Here is a 15539-nt window from a genome sequence, read left to right as displayed (position 1 = left end):
TTACGGACGGACGCCGAAGCCTATCAGGAACGAGCGGGGAGCCGCAGCGCACGCCGATTGGTCGGCACAGCCGCGGCGTGGTACCTCGGCCTGCTCGCGCAGCTTGGCAGGTGGGGGCCCGGCGTGTGCTGTTTTTTCTGCTTATGTGGTGCCGAGGAATCGAACCCAGGGCCTCAGGCATGCAAGGTAAGCACTCTACCACTGAGCCACCTTCCCAGCCCCAGAAATGGGCTCTTTATCTTACTTATGTAACTGTAAGCCCCTTGTACATCACCTTCGTAATAACAACAAAATCTTAAGAATCATTATTAAAAAACACCTTGCCCTCCTGACTCAGGGAAGTATCCAGCACAGGAAACATAGAAGCAAGCAGTACTGGGGGGCATCTTCCAAGCCACAGTAAGATCCAAGTGTGGGCCAGGTGGCTCATGCCTGTAATCCTAGCTGCTCAGGAGGCTGAGGAGCAGCTCCAAGACAGCCTGGACATGAAAGTCTGTGAGACTCATCTCCAATTAACCACCAAGTCAATGAAGGATCTCGTGGCTCAAATAGTAGTGACAGCCTTGAGTGGAAAATTAGCTAAAAGACAGTTCCCAAGCCTAGTACCAGCAGACACACAAAAAACAATGATAAAATTTTTATTTAAATGACAGGTCTGCCAAGCGTACAGTGTTGAAATCAGGGGGAGAGGGAAAGAGAGAGAGAAAGGGGGGGGGGAGAGAGAGAGAGAGAGACTGAATAGGGAAGTGGCCATCCACCCCACCCCCACCAGTTCAGAACTGATTACACCTCTGTCCTGGGAACTCCACATCCTCCGGCCGGGCCTGATCTCTGGCTTCAAAAAGGGTGAGTCACTGTAGATGTCACAGTACAGGGGATTCCCACATGGGTCCCTTCCTACCAAAAAGAAAGCAAAAGCTGTGCTGAGCAGAGGTAAGGGATGTCCCCTAGGCAGACCAGAGGGACCACAGAATCTTCCCACGTGCAAGGCTGGGGTCCTGGGAGCTGCTACCAGCACCGGCTGTGGGGGCCTGCACTTCCCATCAGCCCAGGCTCTGAGGTGTCACACTGTGGCTCTCCTGGGCCTCAGTGGACTGAGCTGCGGGCCCTGGGACGCTGGCTGTAGATCAGCGCCGGGCAGCAGCAGCCAGGCTGCCTCCTGGCTGGGTTTCATCCTTCCGGGGGAGAGGAGGAAGTGATGCCTGTCTAGCGTCCCAAGCGGGGGCTTCCAGCGGGAGACCTTCAATGAACTGAAGTTGCTGTTCTGGCCACTGCTGTGGCTGGGTCGGGGAGGGGAGCCCTGTCAGCTGCCCACTGGTCTGCGTGGCACCCAGAAGGTGACCTGCATTCCCCCCAGCTCTGCGTAAAGGCTCTTTAAGGTGAACAGGGACCCCTGGAGAGCTGGACCCTGCCTGCTTTCTCCTTGCTGTTCTTCCTGTCTGGCTTGTGCACTGTGGTCCCCCCCCTGGCCACTCCCCCTTGCGGTGCTGGCCCCTGGAATTCCAGGCTTTCAGGATGACAGAGGCCCGCTTCCTGAAAGGCCAAGAGGGAGGAAGACAATTTTGAGGTTCTATTTGTATAGCCACGCTGTCCCCGGGGAGGAACCCACCGCACAGTGGCAGTAGTCCACTCGCTCGCTGAGCGGACTTCTCTCTCGCTCTCTCTGCTCCAAGGCATTGGAATGTCAGCCGTGCTACTGCTGAAAGAAGCCTGGTCCACTCTCTGCAGCCATCCAATGGAAGTATTTTCAGAGAGACTAGTGCCAGCTCTGGGTTAGAATCTCCCAGTGCCAGTGCCAAGAGGGGCCTGACCCAGGCTGGCCACAGCCTATGGACTGCTGGAGATGTGTGCCCCTCCCCCCCCACCCCCCCCACAGGTGGCCGAGGGACTGAGAGGGGCCTCACTCGGGAAGGCTCCCAGGGCAGTGAGCAGTGGACAGGAAGCCCCTGACGGCAGGATGGGCAGGTCCCAGCCTTCCAAGAGGTGGCAGAGAATCACGGAGAGAGCAAGAGGGTGCCTGGCATGGAGGCCAGTCCTTGCTGCTCCTGGGAAAGCCTCCGTCCCAGCAAGTTCTGGTAGCATATGAGGTCCTGAGCTGCCCCAATGAGCCATGTTCAGCCAGACCTAACACACGCCTGGTCTCCATGCTCCAGAGCCAAGGAACCCACTGCCAGATCCAGCCTGGCCCCAAGGCCTCGCCACCAGCCTGACCACACCAGCCAGGCCTCCGCACCAGCCTGATTCCACACCAGCCAGACCTCCTCACCAACCTGGCTACACATCAGCCAGACCTCCCCACCAGCCTGGCTACACACCACCCTGATTCAACACCAGCCTGACTCCACACCAGCCTGAGTCCACACCAGCCAGACCTCCTCACCAACCTGGCTACACATCAGCCAGACCTCCCCACCAGCCTGGCTACACACCACCCTGATTCAACACCAGCCTGATCTCCACACCAGCCTGACCTCTCCACCAGCCTGACTCCACACCAGCCTGACTCCACACCAGCCTGACTCCACACCAGCCTGACTCCACACCAGCCTGACTCCACACCAGCCTGACTCCACACCAGCCTGAGTCCACACCAGCCTGAGTCCACACCAGCCTGACTCCACACCAGCCTGAGTCCACACCAGCCACACCAGCCAGGCCTTCACACCAGCCTGACTCCACACCAGCCAGGCCTCCACACCAGCCTGACTCCACACCAGCCTGAGTCCACACCAGCCTGACTCCACACCAGCCTGAGTCCACACCAGCCTGAGTCCACACCAGCCTGAGTCCACACCAGCCTCACAGGGCTTAGGCCCTCTTCAGGTCTAGGATCTTAGGGGCTCAGGATGAACCCAGTCTTTCTCCGGGCTCCTGCTCCCCACACCGCTTGTCCTACAAGACCCCAACATAGTGGAGGTATCACCTGCCTGAGCCCTCGTTCCCTCATCACTCAACATGGCTGGTGCTGGCTCCTGTGCACAGAGCTCAGGGGCAGCAGCCTCCCAGGGGAAGGTGAGGGAAGGTGAGGCTGTGTGCCATCTGCTGGCAGGAGTGAGAACTGACGCAGAAATGTGGCTCGGGGTTCCCCGGCACCCTGCAGAGCTGGCGCTCCCCATACCTTTGTAGCCCTCTTCAGACAGGCTCCGTTTTGAAGCTCTCACACCCTGGCTGGTTCCAGACCAGTTGGGACCCCTGGCCCCGGCCCCGGCCCTTGACACCATCTAGGCCGCCTAGGCCATCCATAGGCTTCTCCAATGGGAACTGCCCACATGGGCCCCCACCTGCTCTGACCCTGTCTGCCGGGCACCTCTCTCGTGCAGTTAGCAGGGCCCCCTCTCATCACCCTCCTCGAGCTTCGGTTCATCTGCCTGTCATCCTAGTGCAAAGATAAAAAATAAAACACCAAGTAAATATCACTGTACAACAAAGGAAGAAACATTAATGATACCAGGCCGGGTGGATCATGCCTGTAATCCCAGCTCCCTGGGATGAGATCTGATGATTGCAGTTCAAAGGCAGCTAGGGCAGGAAAGTCTGTGACACTTTTTTTTCTTTTTGTCATGGGGAGTGAACTCAGGGACTAGGTGCTGTCCCTGAGCTCTTTTACTTTAAGGCTAGCACTCTACCCTTTGAGGCACAGTGCCAAGTCTGGTTTCCTGGTGGTTAACTGTAGATAAGAGTCTGAGGGAGGGGGCTGGGAAGGTGGCTCAGTGGTAGAGTGCTTGTCTTGCATGCCAGAGGCCCTGGGTTCGATTCCTCAGCACCACATAAGCAAAAAGAAAAAAGCCGGAAGTGGAGCTCTAGCTCAAGTGGTAGAGCGCTAGCCTTGAGCTGAAGAGCTGAGGGACAGCACCCAGGCCCAGAGTTCAGGCCCCACGACTGGAACCCCCCCAAAAAAGAAAGAGTCTGAGGGAGGGGCTGGGAAGTTGGCTCAGTGGTAGAGTGCTTGCCTCTTATGCATGAGGCCCTGGGTTCGATTCCTCAGCATGACAGAAGCAGAAAAAGCTGGAAGTGGCGCTGTGGCTCAAGTGGTAGAGCGCTAGCTCTGAGCAAAGGAAGCTTAGAAACAGTGCCCAGACCCTGAGTTCAAGCCCCAGGTCTGGCAGAAGAAAAGAAAAGAAACAATATGGGCTAGGAATGTGGCTTAGTGGCAGTGTTTGCCTAGCATGCATAAAGCTCTGGGTTCAATTCCTCAGTAGCACAAACAGGAAAAGCCAGAAATGGCACGGTGGCTCAAGTGGTAAAACGTTGGTCTTGATCAAAAAAAGCTCAGGCCGAGTTAAAGCCCCAAGACTGGCACAGAAGGAAAAATGAGACAAGGTAAGTTTTAAAGAACACACATTTATGTACTTGCCTCCCATGCTTCTGGAGGCTGAAGTCCAAGCTCAAGGTAGACAAGCTGGATACCCGTTAGGCGCTTAGCCTGCTTCCAAGGTACCGCAGAACCCTGAACACTTTGTCCCCGGAAGGGAGGAGGTACACAGCGGAGTAATAGTACTGACAGTGTAGGAGAAAGCTAATGGGCCAGAGGCCTCGTCAAGTGACAGAGCCTCCGGTGAATGGGCAGCGGCAGTCAGACCCTGCCTCCAAACACCTGTGCCCCAAGCCTAAGCTGCACACAGGCTTTGGGGCCTGCCTTAAACCACAGCAGAGGGGGAGAATCTGACAAAGAAAATACTCCCAAATGGAAGGTCTTTCTTTTCCAAATTAAGAAGGCTTATGGTAGCTGGGTGCCAGTGGCTCACGCTTATAATCCTAGCTACTTAGGAGGCTGAGATCTGAGGATCGTGGTTCAAAGCCAGCCCAGGCAGGAAAGTCCATGAGACTCTTATTTCCAATAAACCACCAGAAAACTGGAAGTAGTGCTGTGGCTCAAGTGGTAGAGCACTCACCTTGAGCTGAAGAGCTGAGGGACAGCACCTAGGCCCAGAGTTCAAGCCCCATGACCTACCAAAAAAAAAAAAAAAGCTTACAGTGCCAAGCAAATGGCAGAACAAAGCCAGGTCAAATCCCTGTGTCCTTGAGCTGAAGATCCTGGAATATCGGGGGGGGGGGGGGGGTAGGGGTGGGACCCCAGGGCCTCCATGTGTTCTGGAGATGATGATGGAGCATGTTCCTGAGTTCTGCCACCTCCCTGCTTGGGCTCTGACTACCTTTCCAGCCCAGGGGAAGAATAAAATCAGTCTTTGACATTGTGGTCTCAAAGAACTTGATTCTCAAGTGTCTGAAAGCTATGGGGGAATGTTTACCATCAAGGAAGCAAACAGAAGAGGCCAGCATTGGCTCCTGGAGAAACGGTGTGTATGGGGGCGGTGGGGTGGGGGGGCAGGTTCTCTGTTCCTGGCCTGGACAGGGTTGAGATGCGCTTGCTGCAGAGGAGAATACCCTGGGAACAATGGGATGGGCCACCTGACAGTGTGGCTCTTTGAGAGGAGTTTCACAGATGCATGAAAATGAAGGAAGCCTGCATTGGTGGCTTATACCTGTAATCCTAGCTACTCAGGGAGGCTGAGATCTGAGGATCTTGGTTTGAAGCCAGCCTGGACAGGAAAGTCCTTAAGACTTTTATTTCCAATAAACCCTCAAAAAGCTAGAAATAAGCCAGGCGCTGGTAGCTCACGCATGTAATCCTAGCTGCTCAGGAGGCTGAGATCTGAGGATCATGTTTCAAAACCAGCCTAAGCAGGAAAGTCCAAGAGACTCTTATCTCCAATAAGCCATGAGAAAACCAGAAGTGGTGCTGTCGCTCAAGTGGTAGAGCAGCTCAAGTGGTAGAGCGCTCACCTTGAACTGAAGACCTCAGGAACAGTGCCTAGGCCCAGAGTTCAAGCCCACGACCAACAACAACAACAACAAAAAAGAGAGAGAGAGAAAGGAATGAAAGCTATCTTTTCTTTGTTCTACAGGATAATCTATAAATTGTTTTTCTTTTAATATGTGAAGATAAATGAATAATACTGGTAGTCTGCTTGTCTTAAAACAGAATTGACAGACAACTGAGATCACCATCTCTGGAAGGTGGGTGCACTGCTCACCGGACCCTCCGAAGTTGGCTTTCCATGCTAGCTGCTGAGGTCTCACCCCACAGCACCCCTCTTCTGAGCCCTGAATAAAGTGAGTCTCAGGCTTATAGAGACATGGCATCCAGCTGGGTCCTGGCAGTCGAGGGGCACCTAGGACCTGACGGCAGACATCTTTGTGACACTAGGGCTAGACTCCTGTTGATGACCAGATGGATGATGGCTGACCTGGTGGACACTAGCACAGGGGGTAACTGGGTCTCAACACTAATCCTGCAGCCCAGGCCAGCTAAGCAAGTGTGGTAAAAAGCTGGTGGGGCTGCATTTGCCAGGCTCTTCCAATAACTGGGAAGGGGCCCCTTAATGGGTTCCTGTGGTCAAATATAGGTTAAATACACCAAGCAGAATATTTTTATTTCTATTCCTTAAGACCACTTCCTTTTCCCAGGCAGACCTATTTATCACTTTCTGAGATCCAAAGGTATTGAGATGGCTCCATGAGTGTATGCGTGTGTGTGTGAGTGTGTGTATGTATGCCAGTACTGGGGCGCAAATTCAGGGTCTGGGAGATGTACATAGCTGTCTTTCACTCAGGGCTGGCACTCTACCAGGTGAGCTATGGCTCCACTTCTGGCTTCTGATAGTAAATTGAATGGACTTTGCTGTCTGGACTGAGTCACTATGATTACTGGTGTCAGCCACCAGAGTCCGGCTGACTACCTGTATTTTTGGCACACAACCAAGGGGAATGAGCTGAGTTTATGGGGGTATCTTCATGCAGTTCAGTCTAGTCCCTGCTGGGTGCCCGGGGCAGGAAAGTCTTCTAAGGATGCCAACTATCCACCCACAGTGCTGGCACTGGCAATCAGCAGGAAGTGAAGGCAATCAACAGGAAGTGAAGGAGAAATGGGCTTTCTATGTACCAAGCCAGCAGTCTCTGCAAAACTCTCCCAGTCATCCGAGCTGTGACATGTAAGCAGAGAGCTTGGTTTGCTCTCAGTCAGGGTAGAATGAAAACAGTCTCTTCACAGGTACAGGGGGAATGCCTGTATCCTAGCATCTGGGAAGCTAAGGCAAGGTCTGAGCATTAAAGGCTAGTCTTAGGCCATAGTGAGACCCTGTCTCAAAAACCCAAACCAAGCCGGCCGACAGTGGCTCATGCCTGTCATCCTATCTACTCAGGAGGCTGAGATCTGAGGATCCACGGTTCAAAGCCAGCCCAGGCAGAAAAGTACGTGAGACTCATCTCCAATAAACCACTAAAAAACCAGAAGTGGCGCTGTGGCTCAAGCGGTAGAGCGCTTGCCTTGAGCTGAAGAGCCCACGGATAGAGCCTTAGAGTTCCAGCCCCAGGACTGACAAAAAAACCCAAAAAAACAAACAAAACAAAACAAAAAAAAGCCCAAACCAAATCAAACCAAAGTTGCTTTCTAAAACTTTTATTTAGTACTGCAAGACACACAACACAAAACTCCCCACATCTTTTTTCCTTCTAGGATGGGATTACATTTACTAGGATCCCAGTGTTTGTGGAACGAGCCAGTAGCATTGTGTACAGGGATCTTATCTGTAAGAACCCTGGGTTTTCCCCAAGGCAATGTTGATACTGGCAATTAGATATAAACTTGATCAAGTACACTAGAGAAATGTCTGCATTCTCTTTCCATCCTTTTCAGAAAACAATTTCCCCCAAATCAAAAGGAGGCAATCAGAGAACACAGCCCACAACAGCAAATAAGTGGAAGAGATGTGCACACTTGTTAATTCATAATGATTGTTTTTTCTGGACCTTGGGATGCTTGTGGCACTCATCTTTTTAAATGTATAGACTGCTCATACAAAGCTACTGTAAAACATCCTGGCAGCTCAGGAGGCTAAGATCTGAGGATCAAGGTTCGAAGCTAGTCAGGGGCAGACAAATCTGAGACGCTTATCTTCAATTTACCTGCAAAAAGCCTGAAGTGGTGGTATGGCTCATGTACAGTGGCAGCCTTGAATGAAAATGCCAAGCAAGAGTGCCAGGCTCTGAGTTCAAGTCCCAGTACAGACAGACAGACAATTAAAAACATACTGTGCCACAGACTCATCTCTGCAATTTTGTCCTTTTTCCTGAGCGGCACCCGTCACCCCTGGGTACTCGAGACGCCGGGCTGGGGCTGCAGGCGGCCGGCAGGGACCGGACGCGGGAGGCGGGGATGGGTGGGCAGGTGCGGGCCTGCTGGGCTCCAGCTCCGCTCCCCAAGGCCGGGTGGTACGCGCGCCGGGGGGTCCGGGGTCGGGATCGGGGTCGGGGTTGGGTCCGGAATCTGGGGTCGGGGTCGAGGTCTGGGATCCGGGTGGGATCGAGGCTTGGGTCGGAATAGAGGCCGGGGTTGGGGTTGGGGCCGGTGACGCGGGTCGAGGCCAGGGTCGGGGGCCGGTGACCGAGGTGGAGGCCGGGGTCGGGAGTCGGGGTCCGGGGTGGAGGCCGGGGTCGGGGGCCGGTGACCGAGGTGGAGGCCGGGGTCGGGAGCCGGGGTCCGGGGTGGAGGCCGGGGTCGAGGCCGGGGGCCGGCGTGGAGGCCGGGGTCGGGGCCGGGGGCCGGCGTGGAGGCCGGGGTCGGGGCCGGGGGCCGGCGTGGAGGCCGGGGTCGGGGCCGGGGTGGAGGCCGGGGTCGGGGGCCGGCGTGGAGGCCGGGGGCCGGCGTGGAGGCCGGGGTCGGGGGTCGGGGGCCGGCGTGGAGGCCGGGGTCGGGGGCCGGGAGCCGGCGTGGAGGCCGGGGTCGGGGGTCGGGGCCGGGGTGGAGGCCGGGGTCGGGGTCCGGGGTGGAGGTCGGGGGCCGGGGTGGAGGCCGGGGTCGGGGGCCGGGGTGGAGGCCGGGGTCGGGGGCCGGCGTGGAGGCCGGGGTCGGGGGCCGGCGTGGAGGCCGGGGTCGGGGGTCGGGGGCCGGGGGCCGGCGTGGAGGCCGGGGTCGGGGGCCGGGGGCCGGGGCCGGCGTGGAGGCCGGGGTCGGGGGTCGGGGGCCGGCGTGGAGGCCGGGGTCGGGGGCCGGGAGCCGGCGTGGAGGCCGGGGTCGGGGGTCGGGGCCGGGGTGGAGGCCGGGGTCGGGGTCCGGGGTGGAGGTCGGGGGCCGGGGTGGAGGCCGGGGTCGGGGGCCGGGGTGGAGGCCGGGGTCGGGGGCCGGCGTGGAGGCCGGGGTCGGGGGCCGGGGGCCGGCGTGGAGGCCGGGGGTCGGGGGCCGGGGGCCGGCGTGGAGGCCGGGGTCGGGGGCCGGGGGCCGGCGTGGAGGCCAGGGTCGGGGGCCGGGGGCCGGCGTGGAGGCCGGGGTCGGGGGCCGGGGGCCGGCGTGGAGGCCGGGGTCGGGGGCCGGGGGCCGGGGCCGGCGTGGAGGCCGGGGTCGGGGGTCGGGGGCCGGCGTGGAGGCCGGGGTCGGGGGCCGGGAGCCGGCGTGGAGGCCGGGGTCGGGGGTCGGGGCCGGGGTGGAGGCCGGGGTCGGGGTCCGGGGTGGAGGTCGGGGGCCGGGGTGGAGGCCGGGGTCGGGGGCCGGGGTGGAGGCCGGGGTCGGGGGCCGGCGTGGAGGCCGGGGTCGGGGGTCGGGGGCCGGGGGCCGGCGTGGAGGCCGGGGTCGGGGGCCGGGGGCCGGGGCCGGCGTGGAGGCCGGGGTCGGGGGTCGGGGGCCGGCGTGGAGGCCGGGGTCGGGGGCCGGGAGCCGGCGTGGAGGCCGGGGTCGGGGGTCGGGGCCGGGGTGGAGGCCGGGGTCGGGGTCCGGGGTGGAGGTCGGGGGCCGGGGTGGAGGCCGGGGTCGGGGGCCGGGGTGGAGGCCGGGGTCGGGGGCCGGCGTGGAGGCCGGGGTCGGGGGTCGGGGGCCGGGGGCCGGCGTGGAGGCCGGGGTCGGGGGCCGGGGGCCGGGGCCGGCGTGGAGGCCGGGGTCGGGGGTCGGGGGCCGGCGTGGAGGCCGGGGTCGGGGGCCGGGAGCCGGCGTGGAGGCCGGGGTCGGGGGTCGGGGCCGGGGTGGAGGCCGGGGTCGGGGTCCGGGGTGGAGGTCGGGGGCCGGGGTGGAGGCCGGGGTCGGGGGCCGGGGTGGAGGCCGGGGTCGGGGGCCGGCGTGGAGGCCGGGGTCGGGGGCCGGGGGCCGGCGTGGAGGCCGGGGTCGGGGGGCGGGGGCCGGGGTGGAGGCCGGGGTCGGGGGCCGGGGGCCGGGGCCGGCGTGGAGGCCGGGGTCGGGGGTCGGGGCCGGGGCCGGGGTGGAGGCCGGGGTCCGGGGCCGGCGTGGAGGCCGGGGTCGGGGGCCGGGGGCCGGGGCCGGCGTGGAGGCCGGGGTCGGGGGTCGGGGCCGGGGCCGGGGTGGAGGCCGGGGTCCGGGGCCGGCGTGGAGGCCGGGGTCCGGTCCGCCCGCGCTGCCCTCCGCACCTCCACCCACGGGGCCCCGCGCACGCCCGCGTTTCCGCCCGCACCTCGCTTTTCCACACAGGAAGCCTCCTGGTCCGCGTGCCCCTCCTCTCTCGGGCCCGGGGTGCCTCCGGCCGCCCGACTCGCGCCGCAGCCCGGGTCACCGCGTCGCCCCCCACCCCCGTCCCGTCGCCCGCGAGATGCTACGGCCGTTCCCCAGGCAAGCCGGGCGCGGATTGGCTCCGAGCCGCGGGAAGTACTCGCCCCTCGAGCTGTCGACCAATAGGAGGCGGGGGTGGGGCTGTGGCGCAGGCGCCGGAAGCGGAGAGGCGACGGAGGGACGTCGCGTCGCCGCGCCGGGTATAGAGCAGCTGCCGGAGTCGCCCGAGGGACCGCCGCCCCCGCCACGCCATGGCCGAGAGCGACTGGGACACCGTGACGGTGCTGCGCAAGAAGGGCCCCACGGCCGCGCAGGCCAAGTCCAAGCAGGTGCCTGCGGGCGGCGGGCCGCGCGGGGCGGGGCGGCGCGGGGCAGGGCCGGGGCGGCGCGGGGCAGGGCCGGGGCGCGGGGCAGGGCCGGGGCGCGGGGCAGGGCCGGGGCGCGGGGCAGGGCCGGGGCGCGGGGCAGGGCCGGGGCGGCGCGGGGCAGGGCCGGGGCGGCGCGGGGCAGGGCCGGGGCGCGCGGGGCGGCGCGGGGCAGGGCCGGGGCGCGCGGGGCGGCGCGGGGCAGGGCCCGGGGAACGGGGGCCCGGGGAACGGGCGCCCGCGGGCCAGGTTCGGGCTAGCGAGCGGGGAGCGGAGTCGGGGGCGGAGCGGGGCCCGAGGGCGGGGCCCGGGCGGGAGACCTGAGGCCTGGCTGAGGCCGGGGACTGGAGGCCGAGGGCAGGCTGGGAGGGAGGGTCAGGGACGGGGTGGGGATGGGGACGAATGGGACGGGGAGCTGGGACCCGGGAAGGGTCTGGAGATGAGGCTGGGGACAGGTGCGCGGGTGGAGAACTGGGCTGGGACCAGGCGTGAGGACCAAAGGTGAGGGTAGGCTCCAGGGCCCAAGGGAAGTGGCGGACACAGGGCCAGCGCACCGCCCTTCCCCCCCTCCCCGCACCCCAGGTCGAGTCCTCCTCTGCCTGGTTCTTCCGGGATCCAGTGGGCTGCCACCTTTGGAGTCTATCCAGGCAGGTGTACCTTGCTTTTCTGCGTAATAGGAGGGATACTCAGGGCTGGAGGTGACCAGTGTGGGTGGTCCATACAAGGGTCATTTCTGAGCCCTTGTGACTGAGGAAGCCCCCAGCCAAAGCCTCAGCTGTACAGTGGAAGTCAGGTGACTGTTATTTGTGACCAGCCCTGAACTTGTCAAGCTGCAGAGACAAAATAAAATTTACTCCCTTTTTCTTCCCGAGGAAACATAATTAGCCATAAGCTAGGAGTCATGTGAACTGTGTAGAAGGGATTTTGGACACATCACACTTAGAATGGCTCACAAGCTAACCCCCAGAGGGCCACAAGATGGCCGTTAGGTGATATTAATGCTCAGTAACTGCAGACCCTACTCATTGTCATCAGTGCCTCTGTGTCCAGGGAGACTGCAGTTTTCCTGGGATGCGTCATCTGTCTCACTAGGGCCAGATGCATGGAGGAGGCCAGGCCAGGCCAACACTGTTCCCACTTGGCTTTTGCAGTAGAGAGAAGCCTTTTCTTCCCCCTCCCCCCCTTTTATTTTGTGGTGCTGGGATTGAACTTGGAGACTTGTATGTGCTACATGAGTGCTCTCCACTGAGCTACACACCCAGCCCATATGTCTTCTTTTTTTTTTCTTCTCAAGACTAGCACTCTACCACTTGAGCCACACTTCCACTTCTGGCTTTTTGATAGCTAATTGGAGATAAGAGTCTTGTGGACTTTCCTGCCCAGGCTGGCTTTGAACCATGATCTTCAGGTCTCAGCCTCCTAAGTGGCTAGGATCACAGGCCTGAGCCACCGGCTCTTGGCTCAACAGAGACTTAATACATAACTCATGCCAGCCTTGAAGTCATTGTTCTTTGCTTTCATCTACTGAAAGCTGGGATCCCATGCATGTACTACCATATCCTGTCATGTTTTTCTTTTCTTTTGGCCAGTCTTGAGGCTTGAACTCAGGGCCTGGGAACTGTCCCTGAGCTTCTTTTGCTCAAGGCTAGCACTCTATCACTTGAACCACAGTGCACTTCTGGCTTTTTCTCTGTATGTGGTACTGAAAACCCAGGGTTCATGCATGCTAGGCGAGCTCTCTACCACTAAGCCACCTTCCCAGGGCCCCCATCTTTAGGAGAGATCCTCAATTCTCTAGTGAATACCTGAGGAGAAGAAGCACTTTAGCCACGCGGGCCCAAGGTAGTGGCTGGGAGAGGTGCCCACTCAGTAATACTGGGGGGAGAAAGAAAGAGATAGTGAGAGAGAGAGAGAGAGTGTGTGTGTGTGTGTGTGTGAATGTATAAATTAGGAACAGTGATTCACAATATTAATAATTATCAAATTAATAATTAATATCAAATAAAACAGTTATAGAAATATCCTATAATAGAAGATATGTGAGCAAACACAGAGAGGCTTGCTGAAATGGCTGTAAGGGAGGGACTATCACTCACACCTGTAATCCTAACTACTCAAGGAGGCTGAGATCTGAGGATCATGGCTCAAAGCCAGCCCAGGCAGGAAAGTCTGTGAGATTCTTATCTCCAATTAACCACCAGAAAACTGAAAGTGGTGCTGTGGCTCAAGTGGTGGAGTGCTAGCCTTGAGCAAAAGAGCTCTGGGACAGTGCCCAGGTCCTGAGTTCAAGCCTCATGACCTAAAAATAAATAAGTGAATGTTATCTCTCTTTTACTCTTTCTGTGGTGGTATGAGAACATACAGTGTCTTGGGTACGATGAAGTGTTGTGAATCTTGGGCGCTGTGATAGAGCTTTAGTCCATTGGGCCAGGGCTCCTTGAACACCAGGGCTGTGACACTGATTCCGTGGTAGTTGATCTGGTGCCCAGGCTGACTGAGTAATAACCTGCGGGTAGCGCATTCAGTAGAGACAGGAGAGAGAGGGCTGGCTCGTGCCTCAGGTGGGACAGGGAGGGGATGGGGTGAGAGTTCATTACACCAATCAGAGACTGTACAGTTCAAAACTCAAGAGTTGTCTCTTTCTGGTTGACTACAGGTAACCAAAACTGTGGCTAAGGGGGTTCTTGAATGAGCTCAGGTTCTTAGTCCCAGTATTGCCTATCAGTCCTTCAGAAACATTAGGAGCATGCTGATTTGCTAGTGGTAATCTAAATGGTGTGTCCGACATTCCTGAACCTCTTTCTAATTTTCTAGGCCATCTTAGCGGCTCAAAGACGAGGTGAAGATGTGGAGACATCCAAGAAATGTAGGTACTTGAGTTTCTGCTTGCAAAATAAGAATGTGTTATGGGGTCATATGCCTGAGATGTGGCCAGATAGTTTGCCAGGGACCTCTGGGGAGCCAGTGGCTTGCAGCTGCTGACAGCCAGGAAGGGTGGATGGTCTCTCCAGCCCAGTGCAGTGTGAGGTCATTAGGGACTGTTATCTTCCTCCCACTGAGAGCAGCAAGGACTGTGTGCTTAGCTCTGATCTGAGGCAGCGTGGCTGCCGTCGTCCTTGGGAAAGCCTGTTGGTCTGGACGCCATTCTGTTATATTTTGATTCTGCTACTGGGACTTGGACTCGGAGCTTTACACTCTCACTTGTTTTCTTTCCACTGAAGGCTGGCACTCTACACTTGAGCCACAGCTCTACTTCTGGTTTGGTGATGAATTGGAGATAAGAGTCCCATGGACTTTTCTGCCTAGGTTGGCTTCAATCCATGCAACCTCAGATCTCAGCATCCTGAGTGGCTAGGATTACAGGAGTGAGCTATCAGCACCTGGCTTGGACACCATTCTGAAATCATTTTTTCCTGTGTAAACTGCACATCCTCTACTCTGTTTGTGCTGTTCAGGGGCTGCTGGCCAGAACAAGCAGCATTCAATCACCAAGAACACAGCCAAGCTAGACCGGGAGACAGAGGAGCTGCACCATGACAGGGTGACCCTGGAGGTGGGCAAGGTGATCCAGCGAGGCCGGCAGAGCAACGGGCTGACGCAGAAGGACCTGGCCACGGTGAGGCTCTGGCAGCTCGGCCTGGGGAGCTGGGGGGGGGGGGGGGAACTACCCGCCTGGGGGCTTTGGGATCTCCACTTTGGCCTCACCAGAACCTCTGGGTGGGCCAGGTCAGACAGCAGCTTCTTGATATGCTCTGTCTGTTGATGGTGAGACCCGAGCCCCAGAGGCACATCCTGCGGGCATCTCCCCCAGGCACTCCCTCGGCCCGCGTGGCTAAAGCTGCCTCTTCTCCTCAGAAAATCAATGAAAAGCCCCAAGTCATTGCAGACTATGAGAGTGGACGCGCCATCCCGAATAACCAGGTTCTGGGCAAAATCGAGAGAGCCATTGGTGAGTGCTCCGTTGCAAGGCCTTGGCCAGGCCCTCCTGGGGTGGACACTGAGACCAGGGCCCAATGTCCATTCTGCCCAAGAGCTTTCCCTAAGAAAGCAGCGTTTGGGGTTCCCGCACATGCTGGGTTCTGCTCCTGCCATGCCCCTCCACAGTGGCCAGACTCAGTGTTCCAGTGCTTCTGGGACTACGCGTTCATCTGTCTTCTCAGATCATTAGCTCCTGCTCTTGAAAATTGGACTGGAAAGCTGGTCATGTGTGTGTGGAGGAACAGGGCGTGTGCCCCGCCTCCCAGCCCCAGGAGGCCTGAGAGGGCCTCTCAGAACCCAGGGAGTTGGTACTGAGCTAGAGGGGGCGGCCTGCTGAGCAGGCCCCGTGGGCTGCCCCAGGCTCAGCCACGCACCGCCTCGTTTCAGGCCTCAAGCTCCGGGGAAAGGACATCGGAAAGCCCATCGAGAAGGGGCCACGGGCGAAATGAGCACAAAGCCTCGAAGCCAGTGCGTTCCGGCTGAGCTCTTCTGGTTGGTCCCTGACCACCAGCACTGCTGTGGGTCTCCCAGGTGGTGGAGCGGAACATGGGGGCAGGGCCGTGGGCCCCCTTGACCCATACCTGCTGTCAAACAAAGCAAAACCTTGCAAAGTACCAGCCCTACTCTTTTCTCCCCGCCTGTCTCTT

The 15539-nt window shown here is 59.3% G+C and overlaps 1 protein-coding gene across 1 annotated transcript; it reads left to right on the top strand.

Moving 5' to 3' along the window:
- Positions 1-10694: 10694 nt before the first annotated feature.
- Positions 10695-15506, top strand: Edf1 (endothelial differentiation related factor 1). The gene is made up of 5 exons (XM_042670258.1): positions 10695-10878; positions 13729-13780; positions 14370-14530; positions 14770-14863; positions 15280-15506. The coding sequence occupies exons 1-5, from the start codon at positions 10801-10803 to the stop codon at positions 15339-15341; spliced, it is 447 nt and encodes a 148-aa protein (XP_042526192.1). The 5' UTR covers positions 10695-10800; the 3' UTR covers positions 15342-15506.
- Positions 15507-15539: the final 33 nt, after the last annotated feature.

The sequence above is a fragment of the Dipodomys spectabilis genome, unplaced genomic scaffold (assembly GCF_019054845.1).
Source record: "Dipodomys spectabilis isolate Male_0828 unplaced genomic scaffold, ASM1905484v1 ptg000530l, whole genome shotgun sequence".
In the NCBI taxonomy this organism is placed as follows: domain Eukaryota; kingdom Metazoa; phylum Chordata; class Mammalia; order Rodentia; family Heteromyidae; genus Dipodomys; species Dipodomys spectabilis.
The sequence above is the reverse complement of the archived record's forward strand: the minus strand, read 5'-3'. Positions and strand labels throughout refer to the sequence as shown.

What these genes read in the sequence shown, in the direction of transcription:
- Edf1 (XM_042670258.1), top strand. Translation starts at nt 10,801, where the DNA reads ATGGCCGAGAGCGACTGGGACACCGTGACGGTGCTGCGCAAGAAGGGC. An exon ending in CGCAGGCCAAGTCCAAGCAG is followed by an intron (nt 10,879 to 13,728) that starts GTGCCTGCGGGC and finishes CTAATTTTCTAG; the next exon opens with GCCATCTTAGCGGCTCAAAG. An exon ending in CAAAATCGAGAGAGCCATTG is followed by an intron (nt 14,864 to 15,279) that starts GTGAGTGCTCCG and finishes GCCTCGTTTCAG; the next exon opens with GCCTCAAGCTCCGGGGAAAG.